The following is a 16,442-nucleotide window of genomic DNA, read 5'->3' as shown; positions in this document are numbered from 1 at the left end:
TCTGACAAGTTCTTCTGAAGGCTAGGGTAGATCTATTATTCTGGCTTGGTGTGATCGTGTCCAGGGTGGTTCCGTCGTGAGAGCATGTGTTAGGTTGTTCCCATGAAGCCAGAATGAAACAGCATTTCAGGATCTCTCTTTTCTTCCCTATTGAAGGAATAGTTGTGGTGTCTCCTACCAAGAATAAAGGGGTATTCTTGCCCTGCTAGTCACCTTTTAACCTGAGCTCGAGTTGGTCCAATTAAGAGACCTGAGAACTATTGGAAATGATCAAAGCAGCTTTAGCTCTCAAAAGATAAAGACAGGAGTCTAGTCGCTTCTCCAGGTCTGAATCAAGTTTATATCTTGGATCGGGGACAGAGCGGTATCTCTACCACAGAAATTGGGAATTTTCCTCGATAAAAGAAGTTATAAACAGCTCACCTGGGTACCATTCAATCTGTGGCTGCTGGGGAGCAATTAGTTTCTGAATCTTGTTGTCTTATACTGTATAGACTTGAGTAATCAGTGACAGGGAAAGAGTTGGCCATAGAAAAGCTTTAGTGTCTAGGATTTAGGTTAAAGTTGTCCCACATATTCCAACCACTGTTTGGGAGTCCAAAGAACCTTATTCAATGTCTGAATCCACAGAGTGAGCCAAGAGGTAGTGTCTCTCGATGCTAACATGATTCTCTTGTAGGAGAGTAAAAGAGAGCAATCACCAGGATCTATGAGTAGAAGAGTGCCATTTAAAAGTGCTCAAAAGACTAGTATTAACACTTTAGAAGTGGTAACCAGTCGGAAGCACCAGGCTTTCAATTGGTAGCTACTTTCCTCAAAGACTAAGTTTAGTAAAGCTCCTCTAAGACACAGGAAATGGATCCGAAGGTAACGTGTCCTTCTAGTCTACAGGGCTAGAATTGTCATCATTCTTATGATTGACCGAACACAGTCAGCCGAGGCCGGTGTGGATTACGTTCTGGGGAACCAAACGTGAAGAATGAAGACTGGCTACCAAATCCCCGCACACTATGCCATTCTTAAGAGAAGATTATAGTAGTCCATGAACCTTATCGGCAGCCTTCATGCTGCTTCCATTCTTGCCATTAAGGGTCAAGTTTTGGTAAATTATGAGCAAAATTGGCAAGTAGGTCTGGAACATTGTGTCACTTTTCATACTGATCACCATGTATTCAATCATAGAAGCTGCAGAAGTAACCAAATTCAGTGATCCTTTCAGCATTTTCTTCTATCCCTCTATCTGGAGGGCCAAGTTGTGGGTGAACAAAAGGAGAGCTGTCAAAACATTTGCCAGAGGAGAAAGAGCCTGGAGTAGCTGACTGGACCTTTAGGTTACTGGATTCTTTCTCAGTGTTAGCTAAAGGTGAGATAGGGATTTTTGAACAATTATCATTGAAGGGCCTGGGCCCTTATCGGTAACCAATTGGTGGAATCCTATTTGTGCCTTCCTTCACCATTACCATCTTGATGTTGTCCCCTCTGTGAGAACCAGGATGCAACTCATACCAGAGCATTCTGTAAGGTATTTAACTATCATGACTTCCTTGTCTGGCGTAGTGGGAGGCACTGGTATTTCATTTCCTTGGGTTTCAAAAAGCCCATGGGGCATCTAAATGATGCATCAAGAATGCTTTGTTCTTGGCATTTTGATGGGATCAAATCAGTGTAATTCCTTGTACTGTACTGGGGCTTTGACAAACCATATATTGTAGTGTAGCGCACAGCGAACTTTGGTGTAACTTGAAGACTGGCCATGGATGTAGATTCCATAATGGAGGAATCAGATCTCGCGACATCGTGTCCTCATTCCATCTGGATCCCTACTGTAAGTGTGGATTCTTCTTAGTTTGATCAATTGCAGAGGATTTCTGCAAATCTCGAGCAAGAATTACGTTTTTACCGCTATCTTAAACTTAATACTTTTGGCCCTGTAAAGGAGCTAGGGCTGCTACACCACGAGCTGAGTAGTAATCACATGTCTGAACATCTAAAGACCTTAGTGCATTACTGCAAAAAATGCAATAAAGGTAGTTTGACATTTCTATACCATACTCCAGGAACTAACCCTTGGATCACAAAGATTTTTTGTAAAGGAGAGAATAGCACCAACTCCTCTGATCTCATGGACACGTACCTTGACTTGTTCTACTGTGCCGGGGTATATAGGGTGTAATGCTCTGTTAAAAGTCTCCAGTTGGCAAAAGGATATTGTATTTTGGTGACTTCCTTACTCTATAGGGTTGTGGTAGGCTGTTGGAACTGTCGTTGCCTGGCAATCTACTGGACTGTGGTTCAAGACAAGCTCAAGCTCAATAGTCCCTTGTAGTGTCTGCAACTTCACCCTCCTTGTGAGCTAAGAATTGCAGGTTTGTGGGAGCCCATAGGACTACATGCAGAGTTATCAGCAGCCACTGCCTGGCACTGGCTAACCACAGCTTGGTTGGAGAGGGGGTGTTGGGCATTAATCATATGTATATATGGCCCGTTTCTAGGGTACTGTCATTGTCCCTTGCCTCTGCCATTCATGAGCGACCTTTAAACCTTCAAATCAGTACTTATGAACAGGTTCTGTAACCTGGAGCTTGCAGCTTGGGTTCTTTTGAGATACTGCAAAAGATGAACACTTGGAATCCAGGACAGACAGATTTTGCATTTTTACAACAAAATCAGGAACAAAGGCTAAAAAGACCTACCTCTAGTGTTCAGAATGAAGGAATGAATAAGAGCCCGTGTAATTTTCCGACCTGCTTCACTGAAAACAGGCCAAGCAGAAACTTTTTCAGGGTCACCTCATTAATTTTTAATGAGATCTCTTCAACGACTGCAGCACCCTGGTTACATCCCTAGATGTTGCTCGAATCCAACTTGGAGGACAGGTTTGCTTTACAGTATACCCCTTACAAGTACTGTACAGATAATTCCCATGATCGAGAAATATCCACTCCACTATATCTCTGTTCCTGGCTCAAAGCCAAACAATACTCCTTTAAAGCAAAGATCGAGAGGTCTTTCATTTCATAAGCAAGCTATAAAATCTGCCATTAGTGGAATAGAAGCTCTAAGAGAAGTATTCCTTGCACAGCATCAACCACAAAAGATGGCCCACTTCACTAGATACACGTCAATGGAGGATTTTCTAAGGCATCGCGACACGTTTTGTGCTGTTTCAGTTGAAAAGTCTGCTTCCTGAAAGAGGAGTTGAATAACCTCCAGCTGTGATATGATAGGGATTTCATCTAGTTGTGGAATCTCTGCAGGTGGGGCTCACAAAGCAGGTTGTGCCAATGGGAAGCTCTCCCAGAACCTCCATAAATAGATGCAGAAAGCCTAGGTACCATTCTGTTCGAAGCCATTTCAGTTATTAGAGTTGTCTTTGGAAGAAAGCTCCTTGTTATCATCCTTTGGAGAAAAGGGTGCAAAAGCATAGATGTCATGGTCGGCCCATGAATGCTGGAACATGTCCTCAAGTGCTGTTATTGGGTCTGGACTGGTGAGCAATAACCTGGCAGTTTCATGTTGAGGCTTGTAGAAAAAATTTTAATTATCAGGGAACCACATAAGTAATAGACTTTGTAATTCTCCCTGGGCATGAATAGGCTAATCTGACCCCACAGACTTAACGTGTCCTCTTTGACATTCTTCTTCCTAGGAATGAATGGGGCTAAAAGTTTTAGTGAATTATGGATTGCCCATTCATGCACTGATACCGCTACTTGACGTAGCGTCTGCGATACTGTGCCTATATTTGTTAACGTATGTCATTATGGTGGCATTATCATTCATCCACGTAACCGAGTAAAGTAACCTACTAGATGTTGAAAATATTGAAGAGCCAGTCTTTTAATGTCTTAAGGCAAAACATCTTAATAAGTTTGCTGAAGGTAATCCTGTTCCCTAATTTGCAATTAGGTTTTCGTAAAGGCCTTGGAGCATGTGATGCCCTTCTTACAATCTCCAATGCTGTACAGAAATCCCTTGATTGTGGTCAGGAAGTTTGTATGATTGGCCTTGATTTTAGTGCTGCCTTTGACCGTGTTAATCATGTGGTCCTTGTTTTCAAACTCAAACAGTTGGGAGTGGGTGGGTCGATTCTTAGCATCATTATTGAATCTTTAAGCAATAGATCGCAGAGTAATTGTTGATGGGCACCATAGTGAGTATAGGAATGTGATATCTGGTGTTCCTCAGGGTAGTGTTCCTGGCCCATTACTTTTCATTCTATATACACATGACATGTGGTTTGGCCTAGAAAACAAGCTTGTTGCATATGCAGATGATGCTACTCTCTTTGCATTAATTCCATCTCCTGATGTAGATCTGGGATTGCTGAATCCCTTAATAGAGATCTAGTTAAAATAGGGCATGGTGCAAATTATTGGGTATGAAGTTGAATCCTAAAAAACTCAGAGTATGATTGTAAGTAGGTCAAGGACAGTGGCTCCTCAACATCTGGATCTCAGCATTGATAATGTTTCTTTAACTATGCATGACTTAAAATCTTAGGTGTGATTCTCGACAGCAAATTTACTTTTGAGAAACACAGGTCTGTGTCTTCTTCATTTGCACAAAAAATTTACTTTCTGAGAAAGTCTTACGATTTTTGGTGATCAATCTATTCTTAAGTGTTTTAATACTTTCATTATACTGTACCTTGTTTTGAGTATTGTTCTTCTGTCTGGACTTCAACTGCTAATTCTCATCTTAATTTGTTAGACAAGAACTTACAGTCTATTAAATTTCTTATTACTGTTCTTGATATCAATCTCTGGCAGAGACGTTCAATTAGTTCATTATGCATGTTGTATAAGAATTTTTATAATTCTGACCATCCTTTACATTCAGATCTTCTCAAACAGATCCATCTTGTTCGTAATACTAGGCATGCAGTTAATTCTAATAGTCAGGCCTTCGCCACTATGAGGCTCAATACTACACAGTACTCTAGAAGTTTTATTCCATGCTTTGACCAAGTTTTGGAATGATCTTCCTAATCAGGTAGTTGAATCGGTAGAACTAAAAAATTCAACCTTGTAGCAAATGCTTTGATGTTGAACAGGCTGACACAAGTCTTTTTATGGTTTATATATGAAATATTTGTTTTTATGTTAACGTTTTTTAAATTAAATTGTTCGTTACTTCTTATATCGTTTATTTTTCCTTATTTCCTTTCCTGACTGGGCTATTGTTCCCTGTTGGAGCCTTTGGGCTTAACGCATCTTGCTTTTCTTACTAGGGTTGTAGCTTATCTAGTAGTAGTAGTAATAATAATAATAATAATAATAATGATGATAATAATAATAATGATGATAATAATCATAATCTGCCTATAAATCTAGCACATTAATACGAAGAGCCTTGTGTAAGCCTTGTGTACAAATAGACAAGAAGAGTACAAGCAAGTGACTGCTATAAGTACTGTAATATGAATGAGTAAGAATAGATAGGCGCATCCCCTTATATAAGACTACAAATAAAAATGAGAACACTAGCGGAGGTTCTCCCACATGAGCATGCTCTGGCAAGAAGGTGAGATCACTAACAGGTGAGATGGTGAGCGGTTGATTGTGAGCAGGGGAGATGAGGCGGGGTTGATTGTGAGCAGGGGAGATGAGGCGGGGTTGATTGTGAGCAGGGGAGATGAGGCGGGGTTGATTGTGAGCAGGGGAGATGAGGCGGGGTTGATTGTGAGCAGGGGAGATGAGGCGGGGTTGATTGTGAGCAGGGGAGATGGTGAGAGATCGATAGCAAGCAGGTAAGATGGTGTGCGATTCATCACAGGCAAGTTAGACGGTACGTGGCATGTGGCGAGCAGTTAATGTTGCGGCATGTGATTAAGAAAAGGTGAGATGGTGCTCTCTTAAATAACATGCATACATCTAGTAGCATGTCTAGTATCTCTCTAATGGGTGAGCAAATGATCCCAAAAAGATGCACAATCGTGACCATGTTTGGTGGTGCTTGCCTAGATGCATGCGAGCGCAAACAGCTGAGGTTAAAATAAAGTAACGCGTAATCTTGCCATCTCTTTCTTCTTCCACGGAGAAGGATTTGGGAATAATTTGACTCCCACAAAAAAGAGAAACAGTAGGAGAGACCTGTATGAAACTCCTACTGATCGGACGTAAAGGAATAATGATCTAAAAGGGGAAAGGAAAGGGCAGCAGCCCCATTCTCTTCCGACTGGCAGCGAGTACAAAGTCAGCTGACTACAAGCCCAGACCAACCACAGAGTATGATCTAACACCTCTACTGTACAAGAGTTGTTTCCCTCTGTTCAGTGACCATCATCATATAGGCTGAATGCATGCAGAAGTTGTACCCTGGCTGGTAAGGGAATTGGAGAACGCACTACTGCGCCAAGGCGAGTGCTTCAAATGAGCAGGCTTGTCATCACTGTATAGCTTTGCAATCACCGAAAACACGGGTAATCAGGATACCGCGTTCAGGACATAAATAAATATTGTCCCTTGGGGAGTGCGCTAAAGGAGGCATTTGCTAATCCATGGGATCGCATGAAGCCCTGTCACTGTGTGCGCTAATGTGGGAGCACACTGTTGTTGTGCATGCCACAGGCTTACTAATGTTAAGTATGCTAGTGTGAGAGTTAGCTGTTGCTGGGCACATGTATCTGAAGGTCTGGCAAGACATGGTTTTCCAATCTAGTTTGAGAAGGTTACTTGCGCGAAGTACAGTACTGTAATGCATTCATCGGTTAGCGATGATTCAGTGTCTAAAAGATCTATTACTCAAGAGTGCACGTATCATACATAGAATGTATATCGTCTCTCTTTCGGGAACGAGACCTCGTTAGTCCCAATATAGTTTTATTTACAAACGTGTATGACTCAAGGGCGGAACAATAGTCTGACGCCCAAGTTCAGACCCAATAAGAATGTCACAAGGCGCTGAAGTTTTATTCCTCTTCAAGTAATTAAGTCCACAGGCATAACACATCATCATCAACGGTAAAAAGATACAGCATGAAACTTTAAGAGACTTTTCCCGAGGAAGAGGCTCACATGTTTTGATAAGGGAAACAAGAGTCATAGAAATAAAATTTTAAAAGCAGAGTTTGAAAAGAAGTCAATGGCATATCTGTGTCATTCAGCGGCAGGAATCAAAGTGACTGTTCAACGTGCCAGCAAGGGGTTTCCGCCACCAGTCAGTAATTGCTGGTTATTGCTGACACCTCGTTAAAAGTTTTAACAGCCTAGTTCCAGCTGCGCTTGTATCAACCTCCTAATTAAAGGACAGTTTTGTATTTATGTAAGAACAAAAATGAAATAGAATTAGCTTTGTTATTCAGTTTATTTTGAATTTCTAATGATACTATATAGTAAAACCATAATTGTAATAAAATTATCTTGGCAAAGCCAATAATTGATAGGATAACTGTTGAAAAAGCTAGCTCATGCACAGATGTTTTTGTAATTTACAAATCATCTTATATTTCACACAGGAGATAAATACATTTAAATTGACCATAATTTTTTACCCGTCATATCTAAAGGACATCTTATATGCAGAAATATACAGTGACCTGGACGTCAATATACAGCATCACAAAAATGTCTTCAAGAGAAGGAATATACATAAAAGTAATATAGCAAACAAACTTTCTAACAGCTGCTTTTAAGACTAACCTTTCTCACTGATGGAAGGACAAAAGGTTTACCATTGTCATCACGATAAGCCCCAACACCAAGGTTCATCTTCTTGGGATTGGTGTCCCTTTTAAAGGCCTCTGTGACTCCCAAGATGGCATCAGGAGGACCCATTTCAACACCACTCCACCAAGAGCTATACAAAGAAGCAAATTATACCATTGTTAGTCTAAACATATCAAAAGCCTTAAACAAAAGACATTCAGTAAAACCTCTGCAATGTATAACACTGCACAGAAAGTTAGATTAAGATGAAACCATCTTTATTTAAAAGTTAACAAAAGCAACACAAAATATATAATATTTCTAGATATCATAAGCCCTACTTAGCTGCATGTAGTAGGTAGTAGGTTGCCCAAGGCACCAGCCACCCATTGAGATACTACTGCTACAGAGTTATGGGGTCTTTTGACTGGCCAGACAGTACTACATTGGATCCTTCTCTCTGGTTACGGTTCATTTTCCCTTTGCCTACACACACACTGAATAGTCTGGCCTGTTCTTTACATATTCTCCTCTGTCCTCATACACCTGACAACACAGATTACCAAATAATTCTTCTTCACTCAAGGGGTTACTGCACTGTAATTGTTCAGTGGCCACTTTCCTCTTGGTAAGGGTAGAAGAGACTCTTTAGCTATGGTAAGCAGCTCTTCTAGGAGAAGGACACTCCAAACTCAAACCATTGTTCTCTAGTCTTGGGTAGTGCCATAACCTCTGTACCATGGTCTTTCACTGCCTTGGTTTAGAGTTCTTGGGCACGCTGTTCTGTCTTGTTTCTCTTCCTCTTGTTTTGTTAAAAGGTTTTATAGTTTATATAGGAGATATTCACTTCAATGTTGTTGCTCTTCTTAAAATATTTAATTTTTCTTTGTTTCCTTTCCTCACTCAACTATTTTTCCTGTTGGAGTTCCTGGGCTTACAGCATCTTGCTTTTCCAACTAGAGTTGTAGCTTAGCAAATAATAATAATATAATACCTTCCCTAGATGTACTATCACAATCCAAAGTTTTTTAACCCCCACCCCCAATGTAAGGACATCAGAGCCAGAGGTGAAGAACTGGCTACTGATCATGTGCTAGTTTTTTATCTCTCTCGCCCTCTTTTCTGCTGTACTACTACTACTACTACTACTGAGAGAGAGAGAGAGAGAGAGAGAGAGAGAGAGAGAGAGAGAGAGAGAGAGAGAGAGAGAGAGAGAGAGAGAGCGAGAGAGCGAGAGAGCGAGAGAGAGAGAGAGAGAGAGAGAGAGAGAGAGAGAGAGAGAGAGAGAGAGAGAGAGACCCGGATTCACAGCTAGGGATTCCTTACTTATTCTTATGAATAAGCTTCCTTAATCATTTCCTTCAGCGTTTTTCTCTTTACTTCTTATTTAGTGTAATAAAGGTTCCAGATACCTAGATATCATTTGGATCAGAAGCTTCAAAAGATGTAGCTATTTTCAAGTAACAGTTGACCTTTGAACACTGAATTAGCATTTATCCAGCTGTGACCAAGTTGTGGAATGATCTTCCTAATTGGGTAGTTGAATCAGTAGAACTTCAAATGTTCAAAGTTGCAGCAAATGTTTTTATCTTGAACAGGCTAACATAAGTATTTTTAAAGTTTATATATGACGTATCTGTTTTGACGTCGCTACTGTTTGTAGAATGATTTGTTTATTTATTTTCATCATTTATTTATTTCCTTTCCTCACTGGACTATTTTTCCCTGTTGGAGCCCTTGGGCTTATAGCATCTTGCCTTTCCAACAAGGGTTGTAGCTTGGCTAGTAATAAGAGTAATAGTAATAATAATAATACTGTAACAATTTATGTAGTTTATGACTTCTCAGACCTGAACATAAACTTTTTAGAATTAAGGATTATGGAATATGGGCTATATGGCCCCACACTGGAGAGTGAGACTATTCAGTGTTAAGTGAAACTAGGGGAAAACTCTGCAGTTGCACTATAAAGCAAGGAATGAGAGTAAAGTAAAATGCTTAAAAGTATGGAGTTAAAGGGCAGGGTTATAGTAGACCCTTTATTAATGCTTAAAACGCTGCCAATGAAGAACAAAATACACTATTTTAGTGAAAGTTTTAATTTAAGTTTGTTGCTAGTGTTTGCCCAAGCTCTTTACCCCATTTATTGGGTGAATAAATGCAGAGAAAAAGCATTCTTTGCTTGTTATTGTTTACTTTTCTCCAGGAGATTTTTATGGGGGATATTTACTTAATATAATATAATGTATTGTATTGCACAACTTGTTTTCAAGCCATATTTTCCAAGAATTATAATTTTCTCAAACCAAAAATTTCTGCAGTTTTTCTGCCCATACTTCATCTGTATCTAATTTCCACACAGTTCAGTATCAAAGTTTTCCCATTACAGTGAGACTCCCCCATTTACAGTACAATACATTACTAATAACTTTTTTCAGTGTAAAAGCATTTTGCCAAGTAGTTTTTGTAGATTTTGTATAGCAGCAGTTTTTCCTAACTCATAACTGCTTTGCTTTGCTATTGCAATTTTTTAGTCTTTATCATGTGCTTTTATAGTTTTTCTTACTTAGACTTGCCTTACTTGTCACGATTCACTAACCTAAGCCTGACCTGCTTTCATGTCATCTAATGAGAGGACCCTGGCCTCTTTTGCAATTGTTGCAGTTAATATGCTCACCACTTCCAACTTCCACGACATAATGCAATTGGTAGCCTCATTAGCAGTCCCACTACTTTCAGAGGGAGATGTACAGGAGATATGTTAACCCTTTTACCCCCAAAGGACGTACTGGTACGTTTCACAAAACACATCCCTTTACCCCCATGGACGTACCGGTACGTCCTTGCAAAAAACTGCCATGTACAATTATTTTTGCATATTTTTGATAATTTTTTGAGAAACTTCAGGCATTTTCCAAGAAACTGAGACCAACCTGACCTCTCTATGACAAAAATTAAGACTGTTAGAGCAATTTAAAAAATATATACATGTACTGCAAAATGTGCTTGAAAAAAAAAATAATCCATGGGGGTTATGGGTTGGAAAGTTCCAAAAAGCCTGGGGGTAAAAGGGTTAAAAAATCAAAGTTGCTGATTTCTTTATATTCGTCTGCACATTCACCTGTGCTTTCTTTCAAACAAATGCTGCTGATGATCCTACTTCTCATCAACCCTTCCCCTACCTGAATTGCTTGCCAACTACCCTGACCACACCTCTCTTGCTAGCTATGAGGAAAAATACCAGGCAAGCTTAATTCACATTTGCTCAGCCCACTAAAAATAGATTTATCATAGGCTATAAATACTCTCTTCCCTAGCCCATGATTCTTGCTGCATCACACCTGTTTGCGATGTATCACACCTGTTTGCATAAAACTTAAACTCATTGCTTGATATTTACTTGCAGATCCAGATCGAGCAAGGATGGAAAGAATACTTTTCACCTGATAGATTATAAAAACTGGTGGACAAGGGATTATACGGAATATGAACATCAAGTATCGACTGCATAAAATCATTACTTGCCAATTTGCAACCTTCGTTAGAAAAGTATACTAGAACCCCAATGGGTCCGGTGGGAAAGAAGCACAGTGTAGAAAGGAAATGGCAAACTAAAACAATTATACATGAGAAATAACAAAACAATGAAATACATTAAGTTACAATCAAATTTACAAGTAACAAACTATGAAATACGACTAGTGCCAACCTCAAAAAAAAAAAAAAAAAAAAAAAATCAGCAAGTTTGAAGTTCTGCCTATTCAACTACAGTATTTACTTGGGATGATCGTTCCAGAATTTGGTCACTTCTGGAAGGAAACTTCAAGACTACTGTGTAGTATTGGTCCTCATGAAAGAAAAGGCAGTACTATCAGTTATTATTAAAGGGATGAGATTTACCAGCCCAATGACTCAAACTTGACTCCTACAGAGATTACTATTACTATCATTATTACGAGTTAAGCTACAACCCTAGTTGGAAAAGCAGGATGCTATAAGCCCAGGGGCTCCAACAAGGAAAATAGCCCAGTGATGAAAAGATAAGGAAACAGATAGAATAGTGTGCTTGAGTGTACCCTTAAGCAAGAGAATTCTAACCCAAGACAGTGGAAAACCATGGTACAGAGGCTATGGCACTACCAAAGGCTGGAAAACAATGGTTTGATTTTGGAGAGCGTTCCTAGATGAGCTGCTTACCATAGCTAAAGAATCTCTTCTACTTTTACCAAGTGGAAAGTAGCTATAGAATAATTATGGTGCAGTAGCTAACCCCTTGAGTGGAGAATATTTTGGTTATCTAAAGTGTTGTCAGGTGTATGAGGAAAGGGGAGAATATGTATAGAATAAGCCAGAATATTCAGTACTGAACATTTGTAGGCAAAAGAAAAATGAGTCCTAACCAGAGAGGGATCCAATGTAGCATTTTCTGGCCAGTCAAAGGATCCAATAACTCTAGCAGTAGTATCTCACCAAGTGGCTGGTGCCTTGGCCAATCTAACAGCTATAAATACCATTAAAAGTTTAATATCTATCACTATTGAAGGTCAGTATCAATATACACAGTCCTAGGTTACATAAATCTTTACACATAGTCACAAATAACAATTAACAGCTACTGTTCTACCCCAAGCTTATCCATAGGCTGTGTTCTTACTCAAAGGGTAAGGGTAGTATGTCCCACCTGTACCTACACTAACCTAAAATGTCATGATTTTACGTGTCGAACATCAAGGTATCTCTGAATGGCATACAGGTTAAGTATATCAAACTCCTACATTTGGCCGCCTACTCAAATATTCTTTTCAGAGACATATGCAAAGAAAATAAACTATTCTCCCCTACGGGATGAACGTAGTTCGTTGGATCAGGGTAAGCTACGAATATGGTAGTTTAAAGGGGGGAATAAAGGCTCAGTAGGTGAGGATATTATTATCAGCACTAGCTAAGCCACAAACCTTGTTGGACAAGCAGGATGCTATAAGCCAAAAGGCTCCAACACAAAAAATAGCCCAGTGAGTAAAGTAAATAATGAAAAATAGTGAACAATTAGAATTAAATATTTTAAGAAGATTAACATTAAAAAGGATATTTCCTAAATAAACTAAAGAGTATGAGAAATAGTGCCCAAGTGTACTCTCGAACATGATTACCCCAAGACAGTGGAAGCTCATGATAGAGGCTATGGCTGTATCCAAAACTAGAGAACAATGGTTTGATTTTGAAGTGACCTCCTAGAGGAGCTGCTTACCACGGCTAATGACACTCTTCTACCCTTACCAAGAGGAAAGCAGCCAATGAACAATTACAGTACAGTAGTTAACCCTTTGAGTGAAAAAGAATTGTTTGGTAATCTCACTTGTCAGGTGTATGATTAAAGGGGAAAATGTGTAAAGGATAGGCCAGACCATTCGGTGTATGTGTAGGATAAGGAAAAATGAGCCATGACCAGAGAGATGGATTCAATGTAGTACTGTCTGACCAGTCAAATGGCCAATTAACATTCTCAGTACAGTGATACCTCGGTAGTCGAACGACTCTATACTCGAACAATTCGGAGTTCGACCAAAATTTTCGAGAAATTTTTGCTGCGGTGCTCGACCAAAAATTCGGTACTCGACCAGCCGAACACGTGACGACCGCATGGGCTTTGTGATGATCGCGCCATCTCGGCCACTCTCGCTTGTTCGGGAAGCATCAGTTCTCTCGAGAGCGTCACTCAGACAACGCGCGATCAGCATTCGTTGTGATTTAGTGATTTTCAGTGCTTTTAATTGCTTTTTTAGCTTTCATAATGAGTCCCAAGAAAGTAATGAGTGTTAAGGGGAAGGAGAAGAGGAAAACAGTGCGAACAACGATCGAGTTGAAGAAGGAAATTATAGCGAAATATGAGAATGGTGTACGAGTGTCCGATTTAGCGGTAGAATACGGAATGGCGAAGTCGACCATTTCTACGTTTTTAAAGCATAAAGAAATGATTAAGAAGGCGAATGTTGCAACGGGAGTTACGGCGGTAACTAAGCAAAGGCCACAAGTGATTGAGGAGATGGAAAAGTTGCTTTTAATATTTATTAAAGAAAAACAGTTGGCCGGGGAAAGTGTTAGTGAAGCGTTCATTTGTGAAAAAGCATTGCATATCTATGAAGAATTAGTGAAGAAAAGTCCGAGTACCAGTGAAAGTGATTCATTTACATTTAAAGCGAGCAGGGGTTGGTTTGAAAAGTTTCGTAATAGAACAGGTATTCATCATTTTCGAAGAATACTGCAGAGGAGGAAGAAACAATTAACAATAGACCAGTTTTTCACAAAAGAAAAGAAAGCTGCTACATCAAAGCCTGTTTCTCCTCCAAAGAAGAGACAAAGAAGAGAAGAAACCCCTGAAATAGATCTGCCCACCCTTTCATTGGAGAGAGAAACAACTCCTGAAGGAGAACTACCCCGCCACATCATGGAAGGGGACTCTCCTTCCAAGCAGTAACCTCCCCCTTCCATCCTCTCCACATCCATCCCTGTATGCCATCGAACCGCTGCTCAAAGGTATGTTCACTACAGTACAGAAAATGGTTTAAAATTGTTTTATTTTAGTACAGTAAATGGTTTAAAATTGTTTTATAGGATTTTCTGACCAATTTCATACACATTTAGATAATTATTGTTGTTTAGGTACACGTTTTATTAATATTTTGGGCCTGTTCGAGTGCTTGGGAACGGAATAGAATATATACCATTATTTCTTATGGGGAAAAAAAATTCGGTACTCGAACAAATCGGAGGTCGAACACGGATCTCGAACGGATTATGGTCGAGTACCGAGGTATCACTGTATTGATAAAGTTTCTTTAAATTTGTATGATTCTTAAAATTTTAGGTGTGATTCTCGACTGCAAATTTACTGTTGAAAAACACATTAGGTTTGTCTCTTCTTCATTTGCACAAAAAATTGGCTTATTTAGAAAGTCTTTTAAGATTTTCGGTAATCAATCTATTCTGAAGAAGTGTTTTAATTCTACCTTGTTTTGAGTATTGTTCTCCTGTCTGGTGTTCAGCAGCTGATTCTCATCTTGATTTGTTAGACAGAAACTTACGGTCTATTAAATTTCTTATTCCTGATCTAGATATTAATCTTTGGCACCGTCGTTCAATTAGTTCTTTATGCATGTTGCATAAGATTTTTCATAACTCTAACCATCCTTTACATTCAGATCTCCCTGGACAATTCTATCCTGTTCGTAATACTAGGCAAGCATTTAATTCTAATAGCCAGGCCTTAATTCTCCATCATGAGGCTCAATAGTACACTGTATTCTAGAAGTTTTATTCCAGCTGTTACCAAGTTGTGGAATGATCTTCCTAATTGGGTAGTTGGATCAGTAGAACTTCAAAAGTTCAAAGTTGGAGCAAATGAGTCTTTTTATAATTTATATATGACAAATCTGTTTTTGAAGTTGTTAATAGGTTATATAGGACATATCTGTTTTGACGCTGTTACTGTTTTTTAGAATGATATATAGTTAATTTATTCTCATCATTTATTTATTTCCTTATTTCCTTTCCTCGCTGGGCTATTTTTCCCTGTTGGAGCCCTTGGGCTTATAGCATGTTGCTTTTCCAACTGGGGTTGTAGCTTGGCTAATAATAATAATAATAATAGCAGTAGTATCTCAACGGGTGGCTGGTGTTCTGGCCAACCTAGGTAGGGTTGTATGAAACCATAAGTTAGGTGTATTCTTGCGTCTGTTTCTCTTTCAACGGTTTTTTTTTTTTTTTTTTTTTTTTTTTGGGGGGGGGGGGCGTCCCATCGAACTACAAAGGCTCCTACTCTGTCCCAGGCTATTTTACCGATAATTTCCAATCACGGTAACGATTTCGGGTAGAAATGGCAGACGTCGATAGAAATATGTCGCGTAGTTTAATGCCGTAATTCTAATCCATAAAACCAGGTTCTTTGAAACAATTTGGTCTCACGTAATTTATCCCTACCAGGTTACATGCTTTACCGGTGTAGACGACGGGCATAAGGTACCTGTAACAGCTGCCTTGCAACTTCAATAACAGAAATAAAATGATCTAATCGTCCGCATATCTCGTATTACTAATAATATCGTTGTTATGAGAAAGTCTGCCTCATTACCTGTCATGTTATCATAAATAGTCGACCTTTATATGTCCTTGACACAAGAACCATTTGTGCTTGACAACCGGTTGCGTAAAAAACAGTACCAACAGGACAATTTCCTCCATCATTTACAACCTTAATAATATTCACCTGGCCCTCGATGACACATTCTGGATAACTCCCAAGTTCTGCCGCATAAGATTCAAAGTTCGAGTGCCACCGACTGCCATATTTGCTGTACTTTTGGTGGAGGGTTGACGAAAATTCACTTAAAAAGAGACGGAGATGTTACTTCGACCGCAGGACTTTCTCGTCTGCAGTCACTGTTGCCAACTGTGTTGCACGTAAATGAGTTTGATTTAGCCATTGAGGTCTGAAGTGCGCTAGAAATGCGCTAGAAATGCGCTAGGAAGATTTTTTTTCCCTGTGTGTGAATTTTGGTGATGATCTTCTTCACATAGAAGATGAACTAATAGCAAAAAATTCAATTCAACAATGTGCAATTATTGCAAATGTTGGATATGGGTTTGTTATACGAATAATACGGCTGACATACCATGCAACCAGGTACACTTATTGTCTTATAGAATTGTCACAGGTTCAAACTTTATTAACTACAGACTTGAGGAATGTAATTTATCAAAATTTGTAATGAAATATAAATAAGAATTATAAATTCC

General features: G+C 39.3%; 1 protein-coding gene across 1 annotated transcript in view; it reads right to left on the bottom strand.

Moving 5' to 3' along the window:
- The window catches only part of LOC137633302 (aspartate aminotransferase, mitochondrial-like), a 32,505-nt gene extending 16,408 nt beyond the window's left edge, over positions 1-16,097 (bottom strand). The window contains exons 1-2 of the mRNA XM_068365524.1: positions 15,913-16,097; positions 7,644-7,800 (exon numbers count right to left, since the gene is read on the bottom strand). Of these exons, the coding sequence (XP_068221625.1) occupies positions 7,644-7,800; positions 15,913-15,992 (237 nt within the window). The 5' untranslated portion in view covers positions 15,993-16,097. The remainder of the gene's footprint in view (positions 1-7,643; positions 7,801-15,912) is intronic.
- Positions 16,098-16,442: the final 345 nt, after the last annotated feature.

The sequence above is a fragment of the Palaemon carinicauda genome, chromosome 42 (genome assembly GCF_036898095.1).
Source record: "Palaemon carinicauda isolate YSFRI2023 chromosome 42, ASM3689809v2, whole genome shotgun sequence".
NCBI classification, from domain to species: domain Eukaryota; kingdom Metazoa; phylum Arthropoda; class Malacostraca; order Decapoda; family Palaemonidae; genus Palaemon; species Palaemon carinicauda.
This window is presented reverse-complemented; position numbering and strand designations above follow the sequence as displayed.